The following is a 17,073-nucleotide window of genomic DNA, read 5'->3' as shown; positions in this document are numbered from 1 at the left end:
AGATTCTGGGCAACAAGTTGGTCCCAGTCTCAAATCACCCCCTTTTCTGCCGGCTCACCGCGCACCCAGGGCCCCCACTTCGCTGAGCGGGCGTTTTCTCTCTCCTTTGCCATCAGCTCTGCATTCTAAGTGGCTCCCCAGTCTGGCCGGGAGCCGTGGCTTTTCCGACCCGGGAGGCGGGCCAGGCTGGGCTCCTGGGGGGCAGAGGGGTGACCGGCCTGGGCGGGAGCAGGACCGTCCCCACGCAGCCTCCCTCGGGGACGCAGCTCCTTCAGGAAACAGCCCCGCGGGCTCAGGAGGCTCCACGGGGCCCTGTGCCCGGGTGAAGGGGGGGTGCGGCGACTCCCTGGGCCTGAGCCCCCCGACCTCTCAGTCAGGGACCCGCGGGTCTGATGGGGCGGCTCCCTCAGCGCCTGGGTGGGAGGAGGCTCCGGAGTGGCGGTTGTCTGGTCCGAGTTAGTGGGTGTTTCTCTGGAAGCGTCAGGTCTGGCAGGCCTGTCTGCCCTCCCCAATCACTCGCGCCTTCTCCCCGATTGTCCAGCTCCTGCTGCTCAGCCCTCGGGGCCCGGACCCTGTGTGGGCTCCGCGTGCCGCAGTGAGGGAGTCACACTCCCCCCCCCCCCCCCCACAAGGACCCTGCGTTTTTATCAACAAATAAATAAGAAACATTCTAGAAAGACACTGAGTGACGTGATGGGCGGATGGGGTGGGGAGCACAAGTTACATAAGAGGAGTTGGGGACATCGCATTGGATGGCGGTGGAGACGGGGTGGGGGGGGGGGGAGCCCTGGGCCCTGGTTGCTTAGCGGAGACCCACTTCCGTGGCGGACGGTGCCCTGCCTGTTCTGTTCCCACATCTCCAGTGGGCACAGCGGCGGCGGCATCTTATAGACGCCGTGCAGGTGCAGCCCCTGCTGGGTACACAGGCGTGGCGGCCAGGCCCCCGTGGCATCGGCTGCTGCTCCCGGAGAGAGCGTGGCTCTCGCCAGGTTCTGTGGGCCGTCAGCTCGCGATGAGAGCCGTGGCTGGGGCCGTGGTTCCCGCGGGCGGCCCTTGCCGCGCCCTCCCCGGTCCGCCCCCGTCTGCCGGGGCTCAGGCTCAGCCCGTGTGTGACCTGCCCCCGCTCGGCCCGCAGGTTCGCCACGCGGGAGAGGAACGCCCTGCTGCTCTACAACGGCCGCTTCAACGAGAAGCACGACTTCATCGCCCTGGAGGTGGTGGGCGAGCAGGTGCAGCTCACCTTCTCGGCAGGTAGGCCCCCCCCCCCCGCCCCGGAGCGCCCTTGCCGTGCCCCTCCCGGTGCCCCCGACCTCGGCTCCGTGTCCGATCCGCCCTGTGCGCGAGTCAGGCCCACAGACACGTTCACTGCAGCGTTATTATTTTTTAATATATTTTTATTGGTTTCAGAGAGGAAGGGAGAGGGAGAGAGAGATAGAAACATCAGTGATGAGAGAGAATCATGGACCGGCTGCCGCCGGCACGCCCCACACTGGGGATCCAGCCCGCAACCTGGGCGTGTGCTCTGACCGGGAATTGAACCCTGACCTCCTGGTTCATGGGTCACACTCAGCCACTGAGCCACGCCGGCCAGGCCGCTGCGGCGTTATTTATAATGTGGGAACCCCGAAACGCGGCGCAGTTCCCCAAACCTGGGGCTCGCTGAGGGGGTGCCCGTGTGGGTGGGAGACGTTTACAAGCTGGAGACACGGTGTCCTGGTCGTTAGGGAAGATCATGTATCCGGACCGTCGGGCGGACCTACAGCCTCCGTGGCCGCTGACCTGTTTTCTCCCCCCCCCCCCCCCCCCCCTCCAGGTGAGACCACGACCACGGTGGCCCCGCAGGTGCCTGGGGGCGTGAGTGACGGGCGGTGGCACGCGGTGCAGGTGCAGTATTACAACAAGGTAGGCCGGCGGCCCACGCCGCTTCCCGCTGGCCCAGCAGCTTGTCCGTCCAGGACGTGGATGCTCTGAAGTTGTAAAAAAATGTGCTGGTTGAGATGTTCCTTAGGAAGGGAGCCTGTGTTGAGGGTCCGTGTGCCTGCACCAAGCCCGGGGCTGGGCAAGATCCCCCCGAGGGAGCTCCGGGCGGGCGGGGGGACGCGGGAGCAGCGGTCACCCCACACCGGGGAAGGGCTTAGAAAGGCTTCATCCACTGCCGTTCCCGGAGGTGAGAGTGCTCCATGCAGACCCGGCACCGATGCCCCATTGGCCGCGCGTCACCGAGCGTCGGAGGGTCTCGGAGGAGATGCTGGAAGGGGTGGCATTTCTGGTTTTGTTTCATTTCACTGGTTCCTGGCTGCTAAGGAAACGCGTTGTTGGTTTTCGCATTGAAATGCACAGCTGGTCTCCGTGGCTGTGGCTCTGCCCGCAGGGCCCTCCCTCCCCTGGGTCTGCGCTGGCCTGTCCCCGCCCCAGGCGCTCCCGGGCTGGGTGAGCCTGGCTGGCGGCGAGGGGCCTCCCTCTGAGAACAGACGTGGACGGGTTGGGGGGGGTGGGGGGGGTGTTTGTTCCTTCGTGGCCACTGCTTTCAGGCGTGTGACACGCCAGTGACTCCCCCACCACGGGCCTGAGGTCCTTGCCCCAGCCTGTCTCCCTGACCCTCTGTCTCTGGGGCTGCCCTTCACACGGTCCTGCTGGGGTCACTTCCCAGGCACCCCCACAGTGACCAGTGTTCGCCCGATGTCCCCAGACCGTGGGCAGGAGCTGCCCCGTCACCGCACAGGTCGGGGCCAGGCCGGTTCTGACCCGCATGTGGACCGTGGGCCTTACTCCCACGGGGGTGGAGGAGAAGTTGCGGGGGTGCCGTCTGAAGTGACTCGGGGTGGAATCTGAGGACGAAGGGGAGGAGGTTCCCGGCGCCTGGGAGGGGACTGCCTCCCGCAGCCCCGTGGGCCCGCTGCCCGTCACTGTCTGGGGTGGCGGCGTGGCCTTGGCCGTGCGGGATGGCGTGCGGAGGGATGTGTGAGCGAGGAGAGGACGTGCGTGGGGCGCAGTGGCTGAGCCGCTGGAACAGCCGGCCTCGCAGACGGAGACGTCCGTGCGTGACTCCCGTCTGGGCCGGCGCCTCCGCCTGGCAGTTTGGGACGATTCTTGGCCCGCGTGAGGGGCTCCCACCTGCTGCTCACGGGGAAGGACCGGTGCACGGAGCCCCTGGGGGCCCCTGGGTGGAGGCAGTTGGGTTTTCTGGCCCAAACACGGCCAGGTTTTGGTCACGACACTGCGCCCGCCCTTGAGTAGAAAGGGGTGCTCACTGCTCCAGGGCCGGCCGTCGCCACCTCACGAGAACGCTCCCCCCCCCACACCTCCGTGTGGCCTGTGCTCGTCTCTGGGCCCCCCAGCCTCCGGCCCCTCCGGTTGTTGGCAGGAGCTGGGCACCGGGATCAGCGGTCCCCGAGGTGTGTGCTTCCGGGGGGAGGGAGGCTCCCCCCCACATGCCCAGCAGGGGCAGCCAGTGGGGATGGGCCGGGTGACCCTCGGACCCTTGCTCTGTGTCAGGGAAACAGGAAGCACGCGGCCGCGTTCGCCCTCCCGCCGTGTGGGAGCCCGGTTCCCAGGGCGGCCTCGGCTTTGGCTACAGAGGAGCCTGCGCGGCACGTTCTAGAAGCCGCTGCGATGGCTGAAGCAGCAGCGTCACAGCTGAGCAGGGACAGCAGCCCTGGCTGGGTTGCCGCGCTGAGGTCCTCACCATCGCCCATCACTCTGCGCCCAGGCACCGCCTGCTCGCAGCGACCCCCTCAGGAGCACCAGGAACCCCGGAACGTCCGGAGGAAGGAGGGGCCCCGCCTGCGAGGACAGGCAGGTGGCGGATCCCTGATCCTGCCAGCGCCCCCTCCGTCCGTCCCGCCTGTCAGCAGGGAGCTCAGCCGTTTCCTCTCGCCCGAGGCTGCTTCACAAGGAAACCGAGCCATTTGCTCCGTGTCCTGCGGCCTCCGGGAGGATTTGGGATCATCCCCACGTCAAAGATGCATGTCTTTTCCGAGGCTTTTGTGAAAGACGGGTGAGCTCCCCCACCGGCTTGTACAAGTGTGAATGCGCCGGTGGGTTCCGTCGGGGATTTGGGGAGATTACTTACGCCTGGAACTTGGGTGTGGCTGTAACCGGACTCTTTTAAATGATTGTCCTATGGCACCACCTCGCCGCCCCCCCCCCCCCCCCCACACAGGTACAGGGACGTCTGGGTGGCATTGTTCTGTTTGTCATAGAGGCCCCCACCCAGAAACCTGGCCTGTGGCCTGTGTCCAGAAAGGCGGGAAGTGGCTACTAGAGAGAGACAGGGTTGTACTCTTTCCCAAAACGGTGAGAATGGAGGCATTTGCTATTGACATCGATGTGTTGTTTCACTCGTTTATGCATCACTGGTGGCTTCTTGTATGTGCCCTGACTGGGGATGGAACCTGCAACCTTGGCGTGTGGACACGGCACTCAAACCAACCGAGCTCCCCAGCCAGGGTCTGTCATTGGTATCTATACTAGTAAAGGGGTAATATGCTAATTAGACTGGGAGACCTTCCGGGAGACCTTCCGGATGTCCTTCTGGACAAAGCCATGGTGGCGGGGTCGAGGTAGAGGCGGTTAGGGGTGATTAGACCAGGAAGTGAGGGCAGTTGGGGGTGATCAGGCCGGCAGGGGGAGCAGTTGGGGGCGAGCAGGCCGGCAGGCAGAGTGGTTAGGGGCGATCAGATGGCAGGCAGGCAGGTGAGCGGTTAGGAGCCAGTGGTCCTGGATTACGAGAGGGATCAGGCCTAAACCGGCAGTCAGACATCCCCCAAGGGGTCCCAGATTTGAGAGGGCGCAGGCCAGGCTGAGGGACACCACCACCCCGTGCACGAATTTCGTGCACCAGGCCACTAGTTTTTTAAATAAAAGTGGGTGCATGGTTCTCTCATAGAATCCAACTTACAGAAACCAATTCAGAATTCTTTAACAGAGCACAGGGTCGTCCCTGAGGTGGAATGTCATGCAGCCGTGACAGCTCTGTGTGCCCAGGCTGAGAGATAAAAAAGCATGTTACCGCCTGGCCAGTGTTGCTCAGTGGTGGAACGTTGACCTTTGAACCAGGAGGTCACGGTTCGATTCCTGGTCAGGGCACATGCCCAGGTTGTGGACACAATCCCCAGTAGGGGGCATGCATGAGGCAGCCGATCAATTATTCTCTCTCATCATTAATATTTCTACCTCTCTCAATATAGTTATTTCTTTTCTCAATCATCATGATTTGAACCACCTCTTAACCCCTCCAGGTCGCTGCCTCATTCAGCTACCACCCTCACTTGCCCTCAGCCCCCACTAGCTACCCCCACCACCCTTGTCATGCAGCCCCAGGTTCGTAAGCTGCTGCCTCGTTTGTCCTGACTCTGCTGACTGACTCCAATGGTGTGGCAAAGAGAAGACCTAATGGAGATTTGACTGAAGGATTCAATTACTCAGAAAAGAAGGAAGTTTGTTTAGAATTTTAAAAAATAAATTACAAAATCGCAAAAGATGTAGGATGCAGCTAAAGCAGTGCTGAGAGGTAAATTCGTAGCACCAAAATACTTACATGAGAAAAGAGGAAAAGTCTCAAGTTAATAATCTAAGCTCCCACCTCAAGAACTTGGAAAAAGAAGAGCAAAATAAGCCCAGAGCACGTAGGGGGAAAGGAACAATAAAGATGACAGCAGAAACCAGTGACGCTGAAAACAGAAAAACAGCAGAGAAAAACCAACGAAACAAAGAGCTTTGGAAAGATAAAAAACATTGACAATTATTCTAGCAAGACTGACAAGGAAAGAGAGAAGACATGGATGACTAACATCAAGAATAAATTCCCAATTCCTCAAAAAACACAAACTACCACAACTCACCCAGTGTGGAAAGTAATTTGAATGACCAGGTTACCCTTCAGGAAACGGAATTTGTGATTTGAAAACTCCCGCAAACGAACTCTCCAGGCCCCGGTGGTCTCGCTGGGGCACCCTGTCAAATGTCTGAAGAGCCACATCACTTCTACACGGTCTTGTGCTCTGATACCCAGAGCAGATGAGGACAGTACCAATGGGAAAACCACGGCCCACGCCCCCCGTGAATACAGACACAGCCCCTGCCCCGTGAAACCTGTACCCGAACGCCCACAGCAGCTCTGTTCTCACAACAACCGCTGACGGGAGGGAGGCAGCGTGGCTGCGCGGGTGGCGGGGGGGGGAGGGTCCCCGTGGTGATGGAACGTCCCTCACCCTGATCATCAGCGGCCGCACCTGGGCCGTGTGGTGCCCCCTCCTGCGAGGCGGCTCACACGGGGGGACCCGGGGGAAAGGCGTCAGGTCTCCGTGGTGCGTTTACTCGAATATGCATCTGAGATGACCTCACAGTAAAAGCTTTGGCTGGTGACGGCGATGCACGTATGTGCTGGCACACGCGTGCAGTTTTTCCCTGAAGGGCGCCCTCCCCTTAGAAAAGCAGGTCCATGAGCGGCACGCGTCCGATAGCTCTGCTGGGTCACAAACCGCCCCCCAGCGTGTTGTGGGGGAACACCAGGCATTTACTCTTCCTCGTGGTTCTGAGACGGGGGCGCTATTGAGGCTGTTCTTGTAACGGGTCTCCCCTGGGCGGAGGCCTCTGGGAATCTGGTCGGGGAGAAGGGAGGCGGCTTCTGTGTCCGCCTTATCCCTGCCTGCGCCGGTCACACAGAACCCGTGAGCTTTCCCTAAAGGGCCCGGCAGGAGGCCGCTGGGGGTGGGATTAGGAACCAGTTCGATTTCTTCTTTTATTTATTATTTTTATTACCATCCTCAGTGGAGGATATTTTTCCATTGGTTTTAGAGAGAGTGGAAGGGAGGGTGAAGGGAAGCGAGGAGAGAGAGAAACATCGATGTGAGAGAGACACATCCATTGTTGCCTCCTCCGTGAGCCCCCACGGGGGCGGGGATCCCGCAGCCCAGGTGTGTGCCCTTGGCCAGAATCGAACCCGAGACGCTTCGGGTTGAGGGCGGGTGCTCTAGCCACTGAGCTGCCGGCCAGGGCTGATTTCTTCTTTTAGACTTTCTGTTGGAAAAGCCATCTGACTTAAGGAATGTCCACGGTAGGGAAGCTGAGGTTTCTGGGTGTCCTGAGCTTTTTCGAAGCACATGAGGCCTTTATCGCGGGCCAGACGGGCACCCGGTCCCCCGTCAGCACCGGTCTCCCTGGCTTTGCTCCTCCCACAGGCCCTGCCGAGTGGACACGCGTGTCAGAGGAGCATGTGGGGTGTCCTTCCCATGAGCCCCGTCCTAGCTGGCCCCCCGTTCCCTCCAACCACCCCCCGCCCCCGCCCCCGCCCCGGCCCAGCTGAGCCCCCGTGGGGACAGTCGGCCCTCCTGTCCCTCTCTGGCCGCGTGTCCTGCTTAGGCGGCCATTTCAGGGGGAATGGTCTTGGCCATGTGATCCCTGGACAGGTGATGAATGTCAAGTATCAACGCCGCCGCAACAGGTGGATTCCCTTGCCCTGGGGGTCAGAGGGGGGCGCCTCCTCCCTGGAAACAGCCTCCGTGGGGTCCAGGCCAGGCCCCAGGAGAGGGGGGGCCCAGCCGGCCTGGGAGCCGGGCAGGCTGCCTGCTTCCTTTTCGAAGCGCCTGGCGGGTGGGGAGCCACCTGCTGTGGAAACAGTTCCCAGCGGCAGCGCAGCCCGCCCTGGGCCCGTGTCCAGCCCGTCATGGAAAGTCCCGCCGGCCGGGCCGCCCTGACGTCCCCTCCTCCCCCGCCGCCGTCTCGCACCCCCACCCGTACCCAGCCCCCCCTTCACTGCCCTCCGAGGCCTGGAAATGAGCTGCAGCCCCCATGTCCCCCTTCCCCTCAGTCTCCTGTGCTTTCTGCCAACCAGCTCAGCATGCCCCCTTCTCACTTCACTCCCAGCCCGGCACCCTCAGGGCCTGCAGGCGGGGGGCGGGGGGAGGGGAGCTGGTCAGAGGAGGTCGCGGCCAGGGCAGGCTCTGAGTCGGGGGGGGGGGGGGGGGGCCGGTCCCGGGGTCTCTGCTGCTGTGCACACTCTGGGCACAGAGGGGGGCTTGTGAGGGTCCCAGCAGGAGCAGGCTGGGCTTTGCAGCAGTGTGTGTGCATGTGTGTGTGTGGCCTAGTGAGTGTGTGGTGTGTGCACACATAGTGAGTGAGGGCTGGTGCGTGTGTGTGCATGTGTGTGCGTGTGTGTGAGCTGGTGTGTGTGTGTGCATGTGTGTGCGTGAGTGAGGGCTGGTGCGTGTGCATGTGTGCACACATAGTGTGGGCTGGTGTGTATGTGTGTGCGTGAGTGAGGGCTGGTGCGTGTGTGTGCATGTGTGCGCGTGAGTGAGGGCTGGTGCGTGTGTGTGCATGTGTGTGCGTGAGTGAGGGCTGGTGCGTGTGTGTGCATGTGTGTGCGTGAGTGAGGGCTGGTGCGTGTGCATGTGTGCACATGGGTGAGTGTGTGAACAGATGCCCTGTGACCTGAAATCCTTGTGGCCCAGAGGAACATTGTCACTGCACAAAGCCGTCTGCCCTTTCTCTCCGGGGACGGTGTGGGCTCAGCAGGGCCATCTCGGGGGCCCAGGAGCCCCTCCTGGCGGGGGATGGCAGCGGTCAGATCTGTGGGTCCCACTGTGGAGGGAACGAGCTCCTGCGGGTGCCCGAGGCCCCCAGTTCATGCCGAGCAGCAGCAACCCCTCTGAGGAGACCAGGTTGCCATGCTCCCCAGGATGGGGGTCCAGTGTCTTAAAGGAAAACTTTCAGGAAAGGTCTGGGGTTTTTGGTTCTTAACGTTAAACTTAAGTAAATACTTTTAGAACTTAATTTTGGGGAACTCTGAGCTTTTGCCCACAATTTAATTGACTAAAGAAGGCAAAACTTTAAAAAATATGTTTTCATTGATTTCAAAGAGGAAGGGAGAGGGAGAGAGATAGAGACATTGGTCAGCTGCCTCCTGGGGACCGAGCCCACAGCCCCCCCAACCCCCGTCCCATCCGAGCCCCCGTGGGGACACTCAGCCACAGCCACGCCGGCTGTGCAAAGGCAAGACTTTTTAATGCTGCAGAAAAGGCCCCGGCCCGACTGCAGGCACGGGGGAGGCGGGGGAGGCGGGCTGGGAACCGAGCCTCGCTGCAGAGCCTCCGGCCTGGCCACTGGGGGCAGCCCCTGGTGAGAGACAGCGGGGCCTGGGGACACCCATTGTCCTTGTGGAGCCACCAAATCCAGTCTGCAGCCATCGGGCCAGTTTCCCGGCCTTGGGGAGCCGGCCAGTCAGCGAGGTCTTACGTGTTGCAGGGGTGGGGAGCAGATCAAATGGACGTGTGTGGGGTCTGTTCGTGTGTCCTCGCGTGGCCGAGATGCCCGGGGCCCTGGCATTCAGTGTGAGCGGGCAGGTGAGGTCCCTGCAAAAGGCACTGGGAGGGCGGGGGGCGGACAAGCAGAGATGAGAAAAATCCTTGACAAGAAGGGGTGAGGCGTTGGCAAGGGTGGGAGTGTCCGGGTAAGTCTGCCTGTCCCGCAACCTGTCTTCCTGCATTCCTGCTCCCCTTCCCTGCGGGGGCTGGGGGGCTGGGGGGCTCGTCCTGTCCTGGCGGGGCTCGGCCTGCCTGAGGAATCACACCTGCGTGGTGCAGGTGGGGAAGTTGGGGCGCAGGGAGTGGTCTCCCCAGATCAGGCCCTGTCACCTGCCTGCAGGTGTGGGAGCCCCTCCCAGGCCGCCCCGGGCCTCCAGGAGCCGTTTGAGTTCCTGCAAAGGCCTGTCGGAAGCTTCTTAGGGAATTCGGTTTGGATCCTGGAAGTGTGTGTGTGTGTGTGTGTGTGTGAGTGAGTGTGTGTGAGTGTGTGTGTGAGTGTGTGAGTGTGTGTGTGGGTGTGTGTGTGAGTGTGTGTGTGTGAGTGTGTGTGTGTGTGAGTGTGTGAGTGTGTGTGTGAGTGTGTGTGTGTGTGTGTGCGCGTGGGTGTGTGTGTGAGTGTGTGTGTGTGTGAGTGTGTGTGTGTGAGTGTGTGTGTGAGTGTGTGTGTGAGTGTGTGTGTGTGTGTGCGCGTGGGTGTGTGTGTGAGTGTGTGTGAGTGTGTGAGTGTGTGTGTGAGTGTGTGTGTGTGTGTGCGCGTGGGTGTGTGTGTGAGTGTGTGTGTGTGTGAGTGTGTGTGTGTGAGTGTGTGTGTGAGTGTGTGTGTGTGTGTGAGAGTGTGTGTGTGTGAGTGTGTGTGTGTGAGTGTGTGTGTGTGTGAGAGTGTGTGTGTGTGAGTGTGTGTGTGAGTGTGTGTGTGAGTGTGTGTGTGTGAGTGTGTGTGTGAGTGTGTGTGTGAGTGTGTGTGTGAGTGTGTGTGTGAGTGTGTGTGTGAGTGTGTGTGTGTGAGTGTGTGTGTGTGTGTGAGTGTGTGTGTGTGAGTGTGCGTGTGTGAGTGTGTGTGTGTGTGTGTGAGAGTGTGTGTGTGTGTGTATGTGTGTGAGAGTGTGTGTGTGTGTGTGTGTGTGTGTGTGTGTGAGAGTGTGTGTGTATGTGTGTGTGTGTGTGCTTTCTCCATGTGGCCTTGTCCACCAATGAGCCTCAGAGAAACGCCGGCTTGCCTCTGAGGGTGCCGTCAGCTCTGTGCCGGGACCAGCAGGCTCTCGCCCACGTGTCTCGGGGTGGCTGTCGCCCGTGGGCTGGTTGGGCACGCCCAGGCGCCGGGCCTGATCGCGCCGTGAGAGGCGCCCCCACGGTGCCCCTGGGACTGACGTGCCTGCAGCCCAGCCGTCCGTGGATTATTTGACATGAAGTCCTTTCACCGTTTCTGACACGGAGCTCGGATCCAGTTTGTCCCCGGACTTGGCCTCCCGGTGTCTGGTTTCAGCGCCCAGGCCTCCCCGCTGCCGCCGGCGTTTGAAACCGAGCTCCCGGCGTCCCCAGGAGGGCCCGGCGGGAACGGCAAAGGCTGGGGAATGTGAGCGCTCTCAGGACAAGGCTTTGTGCACAGAAGTCCTGCCGCTCTAGACAGTGTGAATGCGGCCCCTCAGGGGCGGCCTGCAGCGAGGGGGTGGGGAGTTGGGGGGGTGGGGGGGCGGCCTGCAGTGAGGGGGTGGGGGGGTGGGGGGACGGCCTGCAGTGAGGGGGTGGGGGGTGGGGGGGCGGCCTGCAGTGAGGGGGTGGGGGGTGGGGGGCGGCCTGCAGTGAGGGGGTGGGGGGTGGGGGGCGGCCTGCAGTGAGGGGGTGGGGGGTGGGGGGGCGGCCTGCAGGGGGGGCGGAGAGGAGCACGCCCTCCCCAGGCGGTGACTGGCTGGTCGGCCCGAGATGTGAGATGCGGGAACCGCACAGGTTTGCCAGGGGGTTGTCCCTGAAGTCCTGGCGGCCCTGCAGGCCTTTGCTGAGCTGGCGGCCCCGCCCACTGCCACCTGCTGGGCATGGGGGGCTGCAGCCCACCATCTGGCTGCATTTCCCCTGCAGTTTGAGAATCGGTGCCTGCTCCACCCCAGGTGTCCCGGCCTGGCTCCTGCAGGGGCGGGTGGGGGAGCGTCCTCCGGCGTGGCCGGCCGCCCCCTGGAGACCCGCCACGCCCCAGGAGGGAAGGGGCAGGGACGCCGCGCCGTGCCCGTCCTGTGCCTGGCACCCTTCCGATTCGAGAATGGTGAAAATGCTCGGCATTGCCGCGCAGTCTTTCTGTCGTGCAAGTGGGTAGCAAACTTCACAGATTCATCTTAGAGATACAAGGAGCAGCGTATTCGTCTTCCTCTTTATTCCCAGACCCCCCGCGCCTGCACCCCCATCCCCCCACCCCCCACCCCCCAACCCCCGCCAACAAAGCCACGCGCTTTCTCTTCAGCCGGCGCCACACCTCGTCCTCATGCTCCCCAGGCTGCGCCAGCCACGCTCTCCTTCTCAGGCCCGGGAGGTGGACACACGGCCGTCGGCGGGCGCTGTCGCCCTGTCCGATTTCTTTCCACCAGATGGTCACCCTCCCCTCTCTGTGCAGGCCCAGCAGCACGGGGTGGGCTGTCCTTCTGTACACAGTCCGGCGACCTGAGCCCAGGCCACACACACCTGCCGGCGTCTGCGGTTCTCCTCCCCGTGCGGTCGCTCGCTCAGGCAGTGCCGGGGAGCACCCCCCCTGCGCCTGATGGAGGACTCTCTCCCATGGCTGCATGTTATTGTGTCACCCGTGGCAGGAGGGCTCCGTGCCGTGTCTCCTCCTCGTTTACAGATGGGAGAGGTGACCCAGGTAGAGAGCGGCCAGGGGGGCTCCCGGAGTGGCCCAGAGGGACCGGGGAGGGATGGTAGATGCCCAGCCCCACCGCTTTCTCACCATGACATTCGTGTGACATGCAATCAGGCGTTGAAGGTGAGCTATTGAGCGGCACTTGGTGCAGTGACAACATGGAGCCATCGTCACCCTGACCTGAAACTCCCTACCCATCAGCCACCACGTCCAGTCCCCAGCCCTGGAAACCACTGGGCTGCGTTCTGTCCGTGGACGTGCCGGGGGGTGGACATTTCCTGTAAAGTGAATTACATGTACAACACGTGACCGTTTGTGACAGGCTTTCCCTGGGCATAATGTTTTGGAGGGTCACTCGCAGTGTAGCATGTATTGGCGCCTCGTTCCTTTTTCCTGGCTGAGTAATATTCCACCGAATATACATACCACAGTCTGTGTGTCCACCCGCTCATCTGTTGGTGGACATGTGGGTTGTTTTAACATTTAGCTACTGGGAACATCTGTGCACAGGTTTGTTTTTGTTTGTTTGTTTGTTTTTTAAATACGTATTTTTATTGATTTCAGAGAGGAAGGGAGAGGGAGAGAGAGATAGAAACATCAATGATGAGAGAGAATCATGGATCGGCTGCCTCCAGCATGCCCCCCACTGGGGATCAAGCCTGCAACCCAGGCATGTGCCCTGACCTGGGATGGAACCCAGAACCCTTCAGTACGCAGGCGGATGCTCTATCCACTGAGCCACACCGGCAGGGCTGTGCACAGGTTTTTGTTTGCATCCCTGTCGTCCGTCCTCTCAGGTCTGTACCGGGTGTGGACGTGCTGGGTCACGTGCTAACTGTGTATTTAACGCTGTGAGGGACCCGCCGTGTATCCTGACTCGGCTGCAGCGTCGTCTTCCTGTGACCCACCCCCGTCCGCCGCCCCCTTCGTGTCCTCTCGGTGGCAGTTGTGTGCGCAGGCTGCCCCCCCTGAGCTGCTGGCTCCGGAGCAGCAGGGGAGGGAGCGGCAGGCAGTGCTCGTGGAGCCGGGAGCAGGGAGCAGGCGCTCAGACGGATGTCACGGTGCGGCCTTCCCGCTGGTCCTCTCTCGCTTAATCTGAGAGGCTGGTTCTGCGGCCCAAGGGCTGGCGCCTTAGCCGAACGGCGATGCGTCTGGGAGGAGCCGGGAAGCGGTGCGGGGCCCTGGTGCTCAGAGGCGTGGGATTCCTGAAAGTTGCGTGTGCGGGTTTGACTAGCAATGCGGGATTCTGAAGTGCGTCCGGACGGTGGCCGTCGCGGGTCCAGATACAAGTGGTTTGTGTGTTTTTCTTCGGCCTCCCGTCTTTCCCTGAATCTGTCGCTCTGCGCCTCGGATCGAGAACAGCAGTTTGCAGCCCGTGCAGTTTCGTAAACAGCAGCTTCGTGTCAAAACCTCCCGGGATAACTGCTGTTTACGTCCCCGGGGACTCTCACACCCAGCCCAGAAATCTAAATTACAAGGTGCAGGGACAGGACGGGCCCGCGCGGCTGGGACGGCTCTTTCCCGAGATCGCACCTAACAATCAGGCGCCGTAATAGGCACTGTCCGCGCGCCCCCAGCGCCTGCCCCCGGAGCGGGGCGCACATTCCTTTTCTGCTCATCTAACCACCGCTGAGCCCAGGGTGAACTCTGTAAGGACACAGCTCCGCAGGCCGTGTGGTCTCCCAGCCGGTGAAGGAAAACGGAAGAAGCTACCTGGGGGCTGGGTGGCCAGAGGGTGTGTAAACGCTTCCCGTGGATTTGCCGAAGAAGGTGCCCGGGGCACCCCTGCCAGCGTGCCCCGCCGAGTCCCTGTAACACAGGAAGGACAGGGGTTCGAGTGTTAAATCCTGTCCGATAGAGAACCTCGGGTACAGCGATGGGCCCTGTCCCGGTCGATGGCGGCCCCAGTGGGGCGGGAGGTGCAGCGGAGCACCACCTCCAGGGGGTCCTCCAGGGCTGCTCCAGGGAGGGAGGCCGCCTGGCTGAGCGCCTGTGAGCAGCAGCTCCAGGTCCTCCCCCAGCTCAGGGCCTCAGACCAGCAGGCGCTCCTTTCTGTTGGAATGAACTGTAATTCCTTCCCTCCTCAAGGGCGTTGAGGGCGGTTTGATTATATTCCCTGTTTTTCCAACCACCTATTTCCAATCCTATTTAATAAAACCCTAATATGCAAACTGACCAAATAGCGAATGACCGGCGGAACGACCGGTCGCTATGACGCGCACTGACCACCAGGGGGCAGACATTCAACACGGGAGCTGCCCCCCGGTGGTCAGTGCGCTCCCACAGGGGGAGCGCCACTCAGCCAGAAGCCGGGCTCATGGCTGGCAAGTGCAGTGGTGGTGGCAGGAGCCTCTCCCACCCCCTCTGCAGGAGGGCGGTAAGGAGCGAGGGGTCCCGGACTGTGAGAGCCCCGGACTGCGAGAGGGATGTCTGACTGCCGGCTTAGGCGGACATCCTCCGAGGGGCCCCGGACTGCGAGAGGGCGCAGTTCCAGCTGAGGGACACTCTCCTTCCCTTCCCTGCATGAATTTCGTGCACTGGGCCTCTAGTGTTAACATAAAACAGCATGAAGTTGCATCATGCTGTCCACTCAGCCTGAGCGCAGAGCTGCCGAGCGGAGGTGCGGAGCCTGTGGTTTGGGGTGATGGGGAGGACCTCGCTCCGGCCTCTGCGGGGACGGGAGGAAATGTCCCCTCTGTGGCGGGGAAGGGGCCGGCGGCAAGGCCTGTGGCGCTTCACATGCCACCGGGTGAGTCCTCAGGCCGCCCACAGGAGGTTCGGATCCGAGGGAGGTGGAGTTGCCCGGCCAGCCCGGCCTGCCCTCTGCCTGCGGCTGCATTTCAGGGACTCCGAGACCGTCTGTGGCGTGGCTGGTGCGCTCGGTGTCTGTGAGGGGCAGCCGGGACGGGGAGGGCGGCCCAGGGACAGGGCGGAACACACGGCGCCTCCTCCAGGAGGGAGCTGCTGCTGCAGGACTGAGCAGGTGTCACGCTCAGTTGCTGATTCCGGAGGAATCCTTACAGCGAGCCGGGCGGGGGGTGGGGGTGGGGGTGGGGGTGCGCTGGACGGCGTGGCGCAGGGGGAAAGCTCAGGGGGAAGCTGGGGCTCGATCTTGGGCACAAAGGGGTCAGCCTCAGGTCAGCAAAGGGAACGGGAGGTCACCCAGGGGGAAGAGAGGCCTGGCCCTGGCGTGACCACAGCACCGTGCCTCCGGGGAAACGTGGCGTGTCCGTGGGCCAGGCGGTGGCGTCCTGGTGCTGCAACTCCAGGAGCGTGGAGAGGGGCCTGGTCAGGTGCGTGGACGGGGCAGCTCACTGGGACTCGGGCAGAGCGGACGTGCAGGAGGGAGCCCAGGGCTCAGGGTGGCTGCTGCACGAATACCACCAATGGGGCTGAAACACACAGTCACTGTCTCAGTCCGGGCGTCCGAGTCGGGATCTGGGTGTCGGCAGGGCCAGCTCCCTCCACGGCCTCTAGGAGGCTCCCTCCGGCCTCTTCCAGCTCCCGGGGTCCCGCATCCCCCAGGGGTCCCCACATCTCCCGGGGGGTCCCCGCATCTCCCGGGGTCCCCACATGTCCCGGGGGTCCCCCATCCCCCAGTGGTCCCCGCATCTCCCGGGGATCCCCACATCTCCCGGGGGTCCCCACATCTCCTGGGGTCCCCACATCTCCCAGGGTGCCCCCCATCCCCCAGTGATCCCCACATCTCCCGGGGGTCCCCACATCTCCCAGGGGGTCCCCCATCCCCCAGTGGTCCCTGCATCTCCCGGGGGTCCCAGCATCGCTTGTCTCAGCTCGTTGTCACATGACCTTCTCCCCATGTGTCTGCTCTGTGGTTGTCTTCTTTCAAGGACTCTGGTCCCCCATACTGCAGTGTGACCTCATCTTTTTTTAAGTATGTGTGTTTTTATTGATTTCAGACAGGAAGAGAGAGAGAGAGAATCACGGATCGGCTACCTCCTGTACAGCTCACACTGGGGATCGAACCCACAGCCTGGGCATGTGCCCTGACCAGGAATTGAACCATGACCTTGTGGTTCATAGGTCGACGCTCAACTACTGAGCCACGCTGGGCGGGTAGTGTGACCTCATCTTAACTACATCTTTAAGACCCCGAATTCGAAATGAGGCCACATTCCGAGGTTCTGGGAAGGACATAAATTTGGGGGTACACTCATTTAAAACAAGGCTGGGGGCTCCTTTGCCCCTTGTCCACATGCACCCATGTGCCCACCCTTCTGTGGGCGGGGGCATGTCCACCGAGGACACTGTTGGGGTCACCCTGACACCCCTCTGCTTTCTCTTCTGACAGCCCAACATCGGCCGCCTGGGCCTGCCCCACGGGCCGTCCGGAGAGAAGGTGGCCGTGGTGACCGTGGACGACTGTGACACGGCCGTGGCCGTGCGCTTCGGCGGTGTCGTCGGGAACTACACCTGTGCGGCCCAGGGCACACAGAGCGGCTCCAAGAAGTGAGTGTCCCGGGGGAGAGGCCCATCCACCCCCATGGCCGCCGCTCCAGAGAGTGTCGCTGGGCAGGACGCGACACAGGGAACTCCAGGACCCCAGTCGGGCTGCAAGCAGACGCCCTCCCCTTGGTGGGGGCATCTTCTAGAACTTTCTAGAATAAGCCCCTTTATTTATTTATTAGAGGCCCGGTGCACAAAATTCATGCACTGGGGTGGGGGGGCTCTCTTAGCCCGGCCTGCACCCTCTCTAATCCGGTACCACTGGCTCCTAACCTCTCACCTCCCTGCCTGCCTGATCGCCCCTAACCACTCTGCATGCCTGCCTGATGCCCCTAACTGCTCCCCTGCCAGCCTGATCACCACCTAACTGCTCTCCCCTGCAGGCCTGATCACCCCCAACCACCTCTGCCTCGGCCCCCGCCACTGTGGCTTTGTCCAGAAGATGTCCAGTCTAATTAA

At 62.1% G+C, this 17,073-nt stretch overlaps 1 protein-coding gene across 2 annotated transcripts in view; it reads left to right on the top strand.

Annotated features, from left to right (window-relative positions):
- CELSR1 (cadherin EGF LAG seven-pass G-type receptor 1) overlaps positions 1-17,073 on the top strand; it is a 99,053-nt gene that overhangs the window by 51,238 nt on the left and 30,742 nt on the right. For both annotated transcript variants that reach the window (XM_070411311.1, XM_070411310.1), the window contains exons 4-6: positions 1,136-1,251; positions 1,814-1,902; positions 16,460-16,617. In XM_070411311.1, coding sequence (XP_070267412.1) covers positions 1,136-1,251; positions 1,814-1,902; positions 16,460-16,617 — 363 coding nt within the window. The remainder of the gene's footprint in view (positions 1-1,135; positions 1,252-1,813; positions 1,903-16,459; positions 16,618-17,073) is intronic.

This window comes from Myotis yumanensis, unplaced genomic scaffold (assembly GCF_028538775.1).
Source record: "Myotis yumanensis isolate MYYU_CA2020_CCGP unplaced genomic scaffold, mMyoYum1.0.hap1 SCAF_3, whole genome shotgun sequence".
NCBI lineage: Eukaryota > Metazoa > Chordata > Mammalia > Chiroptera > Vespertilionidae > Myotis > Myotis yumanensis.
The sequence above is the reverse complement of the archived record's forward strand: the minus strand, read 5'-3'. Positions and strand labels throughout refer to the sequence as shown.